The sequence below is a fragment of the Sebastes umbrosus genome, chromosome 4 (assembly GCF_015220745.1).
Source record: "Sebastes umbrosus isolate fSebUmb1 chromosome 4, fSebUmb1.pri, whole genome shotgun sequence".
Classification (NCBI taxonomy): domain Eukaryota; kingdom Metazoa; phylum Chordata; class Actinopteri; order Perciformes; family Sebastidae; genus Sebastes; species Sebastes umbrosus.
Window position 1 is genome coordinate 21502397 of NC_051272.1, and position 11231 is coordinate 21513627.

The 11231-nt window shown below is 40.1% G+C and overlaps 1 protein-coding gene across 1 annotated transcript; it reads right to left on the minus strand.

Moving 5' to 3' along the window:
• Positions 1-1453: 1453 nt before the first annotated feature.
• LOC119487513 (neuroepithelial cell-transforming gene 1 protein-like) lies at positions 1454-10894 on the minus strand. The gene is made up of 12 exons (XM_037768457.1): positions 10749-10894; positions 8544-8610; positions 8291-8350; positions 7374-7481; positions 6862-7029; positions 6701-6763; positions 6502-6598; positions 6054-6130; positions 5704-5961; positions 5375-5545; positions 5093-5279; positions 1454-2717 (listed from the first exon to the last, which is right to left on the minus strand). Exons 1-12 carry the CDS (start codon positions 10892-10894, stop codon positions 2386-2388), a joined length of 1734 nt encoding a protein of 577 aa, XP_037624385.1. The 3' UTR covers positions 1454-2385.
• Positions 10895-11231: the final 337 nt, after the last annotated feature.

Genomic DNA, 11231 nt, shown 5'->3' on the forward strand with positions numbered 1-11231 from the left:
CCCGGGTGATTTATACGTGTAAGAAGTTACAAACCATCCCTTTAAATCTATATTTGTGAACATGAGCTACTCTTTCTCTCAAAGCCAGAAACCAGAGAAGTAGGTCTCAAACTTGTGATGTCATATGGTATAAAGTCTGGAGCTGCTCCATAGACAGTGAAAGAGAGGCTGATGTTGTGGACCCACAGAATGTTATTATATATTTCCTTTTTTTTTATACCCAAATGAGCTTTATTCTATTGTAGTGTTGTCAGTTGTGAAACAGAAATGTTACCGTATACTCAGAATGTTACCCTTGATGCTCTAGGTGTCATCTACAACATCTCTCCCTATTCATTGTCTGTGGAGCAGCTCCAGACTTTTTACCGTATGACATCACAAATTTGAGTTTTAGCACTCTAGTTTTCAGATTTGGGAGAGAGTTGTTCAAGTTTACTAATATTTTTTTGGACTGTCTTAGACCATAGGAATAACATGTATGAATTTTGAAAGTGGGCGTAGTTCCCCTTTAAACTCTAAAAGAAAGACTGAATTGGCAGCAGTAAAACTGCACGGTGTCTTACTTCCGCAGAAAAATACATTTTGAGGAAGATGGTATCAGCAAGCGAGCAAGTTAGTGTTAGTGGTATACTGCAGGTTCAGCAGCTGACACTGTGCCAGAGAGGCTACTACAGCCACATGGGTAAGGGATGTGGTGTACAGCTGTGGTTGTGACAGGACCAGCAGGCATCTGGAAGAAAACACTTTCACAACAAGGCACATGTTGCTGTGGAAATGTTGGTTTAAATTTATGACCCTGATCTTGTCCCAAACACCTGCACCCCAGTTGCACATTACTGGTGAACCAGATGAGTCAAACTATACATCTGTTTTCCTCTAAGATTAATTAAGCCATGCACTGGAGAGTGCCTTGATCAAGCCCCTCTGAGGGGTTTTGCACCTCTCCATGGACATTTGTTGTTGTTAATGTAATATCAACTTGTACCTTTTATATGTGTAAACAAATAGAATCTAAATCTAAGAGCTGTTCACACAGAAGGAGGATTGAAATCTGCCTCGTTCTAGGACAGAAATAATTCAAAAGTTAGTTCCTTTTTTGTGTTCTTTCAGTTTTGGTCCCTTAACTGTTTTTATTTCCTAATGAAATCTGCATACACACATCAATGCTGTTTTTTTTTCTGCATAAACAATTGTGATAAAGTACATCTCCTTTTCTTATCTGGAGTGCTAGCGTGTCACACCAAACGTTGATAATCATCGGCTTTACAGGAAATTATTCAGCAAATAGCCCCTTCTTCAGTATTCAAAGTCTTTGAGGCCAAAAACAAGCTTGGTATAGAGAGTATATCAACAAGTCTCACAAAGCAGTCATCAGCATTTGAGAATAAGAACTACAGTGATAAGGTAGAAAATGAGTCAAACATGTTTCTGAACTGAAAATAAGTAAACGTGATTTTCTTTCAATGGGTATTTAATGTTTCAAGACATTATATCAAATAGCCTGTACAACTGTATCATTCTGAAGGGAAAAATTAACTACAAAAAGGATATGCAGGATTTCACAACACTAAGTGGAAAGAAGCACACTTCAGAGTTTTCCTCAGCTTCTGTTTGCCTGACAAATGTTGCAACACACTGTTGAACAGCTCTGTCAGCAGTAACAGGAAGTGACTGAGGGGTCAAAGTACGACCGAGAGGATGTTGGAACAATCAATCATACTTCGTCAATCATACTCAGGACTCTTTAAGTACAAACTAAATGTTTTATCTTTTTTCCATTTAACAAGTTTTCACTGAATACATCTACTAGATTCATTCACCTTTTTTTCTCCAAATTTTTTTTTTTATCATATTCATGGTCATAGTGTTCTTACTCATGTTCTGCTCATTATCTCAAACATTTTTAGACTCTTCTTCCTGCACATACCACTGAGGCCATCACAGTTTCTCAATTTCCTGATCCCTTATCTTGGCACAGATAACACTGCACACATGCTACTTATGATATAGCTGCATTTACATTTTGAGAAACAGAGGAAGTTTAAAAGTGTCGACACTAGAATGACACAAATTTTAAAGGGCTACAAGTGGTATAAAGTTGTTTGTAGGTAAACACATAAAACCCTAATTCCACACACATTTAGCTGGTGTAAACATACATCTCAGTCACACTGACACATATAACTTTTTTTTGTAAACTAATTACACTTTTTAAAGACTAAAATGTGACAATACATTTGGACGGAAATGATAGGGAAGACCTTTTCAGTGCAGCTACAAGGACAAAGAAAAAGCATGAAAACAGCGCTTGTGTGAAAATTCACCGACAGACATGTGACGAAACATGTGTCTGTCAGAGAGGAACCCTTGTGCCGGGTTAAATGTCTACACTCCAGTCTCCTTCCTCTTTAGTGAGCCTTGTAACTTCCGGTCCAGTCTGGTTTTAGACAGCTTCTGAGGCCTGAGTTTAGGACCAGAGACAGGCGGACAGTTCTCGTCTGTCTCCTCATCAGAGACGGCGACTGAGATGGTGGAGGAGCGGCGCTTGGCTCTCACAGCTTCTCCCTGCTGAACTCTGGGTGGCGCCCCCTGTTGTTGGGTCATTGCAGTGCGTAGACAGTTGAGCCACTGCTGCTTGTGGTAGACGTCGTTGACATGCAGGGTGTGGGACTGGCCATGGGAAGGATCCAGAGAGCTCACACGAAATACGTTCTTTGCTAGAGGGACACAGGAAGAAAAGAAATACAGTCATCTTCTGGGATCTTCTCAGGGTGCTTTCACAAGCCACAGTCTGTTTGGCTAGCCCGAATCAGAGTGAAAATTATACTTATGGTTATTTTTCAATTTAGCCTGGTTCAGTTTCACTATGCACAAATTAAAGAGGACCAAATAAAAAAAATAAGTTGTTGCTGGACTTGTATGAAAGAGTGAATTTATGTTTTCTGTGTCAAGAGCAGCCAATTCTATGCAGGGAATCACAGACTTTGAAATATTGTTGTTGAAGTTTGACCTGGCATTGATCTACTATGCGCACAAATCCCTTCTCCAATTTATCTGGAATTATTTTTTAAACGTCACTGTTTTTGTGGACTTTATTTATCATATTCTGTATATTGTCTTTGGTCCAGATGTCAAGCAAACATCGAACTTCTGCAGAAGTCCAGGTCAGTCCTCTCCCACTCATGTTAACCTGTTGTTTACTTGTGTCCATCTCAACAAATGCCTGCACAGGCAGCCTGCGCTTTGGTTTGCTTGGAAGCAGTCCACACCAGAGTACGATTACTGAGTTAACAACGGACTAAATGTTGGCTTGTGAAAGCGCCCTAAGTATAGGTTACAAAAATCTAGTGTTATGTCACTTCCTTAAAAAAAATCCTTTCTTTCCTCATGCCATTAGGATTACAAACTGATCTTGCAGCTAGAGAACACACGCACTACTCTAACTCCCCTCCTCCATCCAAAATACTGTACATATTCTTTCCATGTAGTAATTACTCTTACTTCTCCAACCAATTGTTAAAGACCACTCTACAGCACAGCAAATTAAAACGGCTTATCTTAAGTATGGATCAAATGACTGTATAATGCGAAAGGGGTTTCTTGTAGTGATGAACCATTAGAGTTTTACTATCTCAGTCTGCAGTTGAAGCAGTGTTTTTTTCCAAACAAAAAAAGCTCTGATGAACCCACATCTACAGTAGCACCAAATGACAGACAGACAAAGTTTACGACTAGCTGGAGAAATATAGTGGAACTTTGAGCTGCTAAAGAGTCATATATCCTTCATGAGTTGGTGTAGACCACAAAAGTGCCAAAAGAGAGTGAATATGTGACTTACATTCACCAGGTGGCCAGGTACACATCTCTAAATGAATGATAACGTTGCTCCGTAACTGCTGGATGTGTAAATAAGCAACTGTTTGCAAACATAACCAGATTGCCTTATCAGTCTTATAAAGGTCATTATACATCAGTTTTGTGTACAGCATCCACTGTATATAAGTGGACGTAGTCACCGTGATGTCATCCATTGGTTTGTGGACCGCCGTTTTGAAGCCTCGAGTTTGGCATTTTGGCTATCGCCATCTCGGTTTTTTGGAAGCAGAAGTGACACGAGATGGTGGAGCCAACTACAACCAAACGCTGCATAAGACATTTTTAGGTGAACAAAAATTAACTTTCATGAACTGAAAACACACTGTGAAAGGGTTAAAATTGTAAGACAAAGACACGGACAACTCTCAGACCGGACAACGCCGTGGTAGCGACCTGTCAATCACAAGGTAGCTGCGCCCTAAAGCCTACCCTGCTTTATGCTCTATTTGACTCTAAAGGGGACCATAATTTACTAAATGAACATCATGCTGTATAAAACAAGACTTGAAACTAGCGATTGAGACCATAAACTCATGTTAACAATATTTACTGAGGTAATAAATCAAGTGAGAAGTAGGATCATTTTCTCACAGACTTCTATACAGTCAGACTTCTTTTTGCAACCAGAGGACTCGCCCCCTGCTGGCTATTAGAAAGAATGTAAGTTTAAGGCACTTCAGCATTGGCTTCACTTCTCAGACCCGGAGGTTGCACACTGAGCGCAGCCCATCTTCCTTGACCTATTGTTTAAACCTTTTGTTTGCCTCTTCTTCTTCTTCTTCTTCTTCTTCTTCTTCTTCTTTCATTAATGAGAAAAAACAGCCCTTTGACATTGTACATTTGTGTACACTTGTGGTGCTTGTCACTTCGCATTTCAATGAAAGTCGTGGGATGTGCATGTGACTTTCACTTCTGTGAATTATTTGTCAATGCGTCATTTAGTTTCCAAAAGGCAGACCACAGAAAAATCCCCCAGGACCCAATGTGACATCCTCAAATTGCTTTATCTGGCCAAGAGTCCAAAACATCAAAAGATATCAAATTTTCAAAGATATTAAAAGAGAGAAAAATCTTCACATCTGAGAAGCTAAAAGAAGCATCTTTGCTGGATCAATTAAATAATCAAACACTTAGAAATTCCTTTCAATTAATGGGTGACACAACGTGCCTCAGCCGCTCTCCGCCAGCAGGTGGAGCTCAACACAACTCAACCCACCTTTCTCTCCATTGGTGAAAGCTCCTCTGAAGGAGCCACCCATGCGGATCTCTCCATCCTGAAGGTCCTCCAGAGCCAAGTCCCGAACTGGGATGGGCTGTCGATACACCTGGAAGCAGCTCCGGTCGTTGCGGGTCACCGGTCGGGTCAGGACCAACAGCTCACAGAAGAGGAACACATGCAGCCTCTGCAAAGAAACACATTGACAGAGAATGAAACTCAATTTAATACAAGATAGACGACATGTATGTGGATAGTAATTATAAGGAACTTAATTCTCACCGAGCCGCTCTTGTTCCGCAGCTCGCCGTGACAAAGTAGAGTCTTACAGTTATCTATGAGAGGGTCCCTCTGCTTATCATCCAGATACTCCAGTTTGTCTATATAATACTGACACTCAGACTCCCCTTTTCTCACGTTGATCTCAGACAGAATCTCCTGGATTATAGTGATCTGGTTGATTAAAGAAAGACCGATCAGTTGGTTATTTGGCAAAACACACGAGACTACATAATCAGTGAAATAATAGCATAATATGTTATTTATCAACAGCTAAATATAAGGAACAACACTGTCTACGACTGCAAAGGTATGTAATTTGGATGACATACAGCTCTCTCTAGACTGGCTACATCTGAGTGATCGGGAGGAGTGTGTCTGAGGATCTCTCGCAGCAGCAGCGGGTATTTCACTAGGCGTGAGCGTGGGATGTCCAGGAAGCTCCAGAGGTCCAGCTTCCTGCTGAAGGGCGACTCCAGGCAGCGCTGCAGGAAGTCCTGGACCCGCTTGTCCTGCTTTTTCTGGTCAAGCAGAGCTTTGGCCGCGAGCTGGTTGCTGCAGTAGCCTTTGTAAGCGTTCAGACCAGGTAGCTGAGAAGATACAGTAACAGTTACGATCTTTTTGCATGATCAAACTGATCATATCTGTAGATAATGTGTGTGAGGTAAACATCAACACATACCCAGTCTATAACTATCTGTCCAATCTGAGCTACTGTTCCATCGGGGCCAGTTCCCTCCGTCAGTTTCATCAATAAGTCTGCAGATAAAAAAAAAAAGGCACACACATGGTCAAAAACACTGGCGCCATTGGGCGAAAATCCCATAATAACCTTTCACCATACTGTAATTCATATGGTACCTCAGGGTGGGCAATTTTCTGTAGCGAGCTACAATATCAGCAAAGCGTTTCAGAGATGGAGAGAAAATGTTGCTAATACTTTAGCCTTCTTTTTTAAAGCCTGAAAACAGAGCCATGAGGAGGTGCAGAAGTCTAGTTATCTCTCAGAACACTTGAATTACGATATGCTGAAAGGTTATTATGGAATTTTTGCCCAATGGCGTCAGAAACAAACAGCCTACCCCCACTTTAAAAGAGTTAAAGTCCAAGAATGGTTAGTGGTCATTTACCCTCATGTAAGGGGATGTATGCATCCAGGTCCCCAAATATGTGAGCTAGTTCCTCCTCTGTCATGATGAGGAGTTTTAGCATCGGATCATGGTATGCCTAAATGTGAGAAAAGCAGAGTGAGCATAAAAGAAAGTTTACAAAAAGGGAGCATAAATATTTTGATTTCTTTGTATAATTTTAAATAAATATTTTTTTAACCTTTCGTGCAAGTTGGAGATCTTCTATGAGATCATGCTCTCCCCTGTAAAGCTCATGGATTGCCTGAAGAAGAAACACAACAGAAGCAAGTTACTTTAATCTGCTCTCCGTACTTTTAAGATGACTGTGCTGTAGACTTTAAAAAGACTGAACTGCAGCACCTCTTGTCTCTTGATCTCTTTGGTGGAGAACGTGCTCTTCTGATGGACGTCCAGCGTCTCCGACCACAGCGTGCTGTTCCTGCGTTTAGTGGGAGTGGGACCTGCTGCCTTGCTGCCGGCTTTCAGGGACATCCCTGGTGACTTGCTGTCACCACGTAATGACATTGACTAGAGAAAAACATATATTTTAAAGTCAAACACAAATTCGACTCATTTAAATTTCTACATGGTAAATTTGCAGAGTGAGTGTTAGGCTGGGTATCGGTACTCGATACCTTTAAGGTATCGACCGAAATAACCCAGTACCAAGTAGTATTGTGGTATATACTACACGCCTGTGGTGTCTGATAAAAAATACTTAATTCAATACCCATCATTCTCAAATGAAGTAGAAAAAAAGGTATCAAATGAAGCACTCTGTTGGTATCGGTATCACTTTAAAAGGTACTGGTATCGTAATTTTTTAAAATGATACCCAGCCCTAGTGAGTGTCAGAAGAGTATGACATTTACCTGGATGGTCTGACCAAAGCGCCGCACGGCTCCATTCTTTGAAGGCGACATCAAGTTGACGAGGGATGAAACTTTGGCCAGAGGTCGGACACGCTTGATACTGGGTTCCTGGGAATCAAGGAAATAAACTGTCTTCAGTTTAACTTGATTGTACTGAGGTGTAGACTGTTGTGGTGTAACAATACCTTGAATAATACGATATTGTTTAATACAAGGCTCTCAATTACAAATTGTGAATAAAACGGTTACCAACTCATTTTGTGTAACACATGATAAAACATGCTGATGAAAAATTAGATATGTCCTATTTCTGTCAGATCTACTTTTTTCTCTTTATTACTTACTTACAATATAAGTAAAGGATAATGTCCGACGAGGTGTCCATTATCAGGAATTAATGGACACCCTGCAGCCAATCAGAATCAAGTATTCACCCAGACCATGGTACAATAGTTGATATATTATAAAGCACTGCTTTTGCTTGATGTCATTTATACTGCTGAGAAACCACTCTAAATGCGTCAGGAATCTTCCATTGTTTTATTCCGCTTTCAAATATTATAACTGACTTTTATTTAAGTTTAATATTATGGTATCAAAATGGAAATGTAAGTCGTTGATGTTGTATAGAAAGTGTATTAAACCATTTTCACAGAACAGAGTGATTGCGATCCTGCTGGAGGACAATGTGGCTCGGATTTTCTGTCCCCATTATCATTTCCTCAGAGAGACACTTGTGCCAGTCTTAGGGGGTAGTGGGATTATCCTGAGCTCATAACACACAGGAGCACTCATGGCTGTCTGTGGCGGGAAACCTGAGTCATGGGATTAAAGTTTATTGTGGTGACACGTTCAAGGGTGCTACGCTGGACTGTCTTGCACCCAACGGACAGACAGGAAGCTGCCCTGACTCTCACCTTGAGGTCGAAGCTGGACAGACTGACTGTGTCGTCCTCCTTCTCTTTGCGCTTTCTCTTCTGTGGCGACATAAGAATACAAACTGGTTACTTTCACAACACATTTGCAGCAACATCTATAAGATAAATGAAAGGATCACAGCCCAAAATACTACCACGTATTAGTGAGACATGTCCTTCGACAGATTATAGGTGTGTGGATGGGACCACTGCAATCTAACATGATGGTGTTATGTTTTTATCATTTACTCACTAGACTGAAGTCCCACGGAGTCCCAGGTGTGAGGAAGGTGAAGGAGCCGCCTCTCTGCAGTGGTGGTCTACAGGAAATGACACAAATAAGCAACTGTAAGCACAGTGACATTGAGTTTATATATCTTCTTCATTGCAGAGTGACTGCCTACTACTCTGCTGAGGAGGTTTTCTTGTCTTCTATTGATGAAGACGTACAGATTCTGATCATACATGCAGACATAGCAGCTGAAATACGCCGCAAACAGCAAGTCAAAGCAAACAAACACGACTGAAGAGAATTATTGTTTTCATAGGGAATGCATTGATGACGACTTAGGGACGTTAATATTTAAAATCAAACATGGAGCCGGACTGCTCTCTGCTGCTGCAGAAAGAAAGTCAGTTATGGTGACAAAACAATGCAGCTACAGTGTTTTTCTTAGTGCATGACACCCTGAGGGTGCTGTCAAGGCCAAGGTCAGCTGAACACGCTGCTACACAAACCTACTACTTATAATCATGCCTTCAAGCCACAATAAGTGGAGAGGGAAAGATCAAAGAAAATGATGAAAAATAATTGGTAAAGTTGCATTTATCTGCAAGCCAAGTTCATTGAGATGTGATTTGAAGGGGGCAAAAAGCAGGTCAGCATATACACAGAGTAATAATTACAAGCTAATAATCATATAAATTTAAATATTCTTATATTTCTTTTTGAACTTTGTAAGCATACGTTACTACACCCTGTGAATTTGAAGCCAACACAAATATTGAGTATGTCCTAAACCCTATCTGCAGTCTGGAAGAACAAACAAAGGTGCAGTACAGGTTTAACTATGCAGACATGCTTTTCTAATGGAAATTGAGTGTGTCCACCATGACATACATACAATACAGGCAGAGAAACCATGACAATACCAACTCCACAGTATCCCAGTATCAGCAGTATAAACAATCCTGAACTGATAGGATGATATCTGCTCATTCTGCAGATATTAAAAGTATGATGATGCAACTTATTGGTGCATTTAACTTAGACTACCATTGATTCTAGTGCTTAACATATTGATCAACAGAAAAGTGACTGATATTCAAATAATTTATCATGCGAGAATGCCACATTTGCCGGTTCCAGCTTTTAAATTGTGCCAGTTTTCTTTTTCAATTTCACACCACTGTAAAATTAATATCTTTGTTTTTTTTACAAGCAATATGAAGACATCTTTTGGGGGCTTTCAGAAGTTGTGATAGGCAATTTGTTTTTATATTTTATAGACTAAACAATTACTCAAAATCTACTTTAAACTTCCATGCAACACACACACACACACACACACACTTGTCTTTTTTGATATATTTACTGTATTGTTATTGTTGTTATTATATATATCTTGTCCTAATTGTTTTGTTATCACTATTATGTAGTCATATTATTTCTTTATATTAATCTTGTCTCTGGGTAGAGGCTTCAGATAAGCCCAGTGGGTTTGTTTGGCTCTTCCTGCACTGTATATTATTCATTTATTTTTTTTGTTATGTTGTATAGTCTTAAATTGTGCAAAACAAATAAACAATAAACAATTTATCCACCGATTAATCAATAATGAAAAATAATAATTAGTTGCAGCTATAATTGATCATATTTTCATTCTTATTTTTTTACTTGTAGTTATCATCAGCTAAAAACGCAGTCATTGATTATGATAGATAGATAGATAGATAGATATTAACTTTATTGATCCAGAGGGAAATTCAAGTTTCCAGCATCACAGTTCCATAGTGCAAAACATGTTAGTAAAAAGACAGTAAAAAAGTTAGTAGTGCAAAGTACAAAAGTACAAAAAAAATATACCAGATATAAAAATACAAGGAGATGAAGGAAACTGTTAAAACTGAATATAGTGCATTATTATCTGTCCTGCAGACCGTCCTCCTTTGTCCCTCTCCCTGGTATATCTTATATTTAGTTTCTCTTGTACATTTATTAGTGACACCACACGCAGGTTAAAGCATGGCAAATCGTGGTGACAACATAAAGACAATAGTTTCCGAGGTGCACTTGAACGCATCCTTTGCCAGTTACAATAACAGCCCTGCCCTTCACAGTCGGATAACCAGATAACGATAGCTCCAAATGTGCTAAACATTACAAAAAGAGCTTCCAGATAAATATGTAAACAAGTACATATAATGATATGGCATATATCTGACGTCTCCTACTCACTTCTTAGAGTTGTTTCTCCGCAGTGTGCGAGGAGACGGCTCCGCAGCGCTGATGGTGGAGGTGGTGGACGTCCTCGATGACATCCTGCGGAGTTTGGGCTTCTTCTTTACCACCGTCATTCCTCCAACTTCTTCATTCTCTTCCATATTTTCAGGAGGCTTAGTTTTGAGATCAGTTTTACCGAGACGTAGCGACCAAAAGACAGAGTCCAGACGTATGAAAACTGTCCCGATGTGTACAAAGAAAGAGAGCAGAAGATCGATGACAACAGAACACACCACACACCACGGCGGAAGTTTGAATATGGCGGATTCTTGGAAATGGACCAATCAGGAGAGGGCTCAGAGCTCCGCTGCTAGGATACCGTGAGGTGGGAGGGGCCAGCGAGACTAATGGAAGAGGACCTTGAATGTAGCATCATCATGTTTCTTACCAGCGAGGGATAATGGGAAACAAGGCCACTGTTAAATATGTTATAATAAT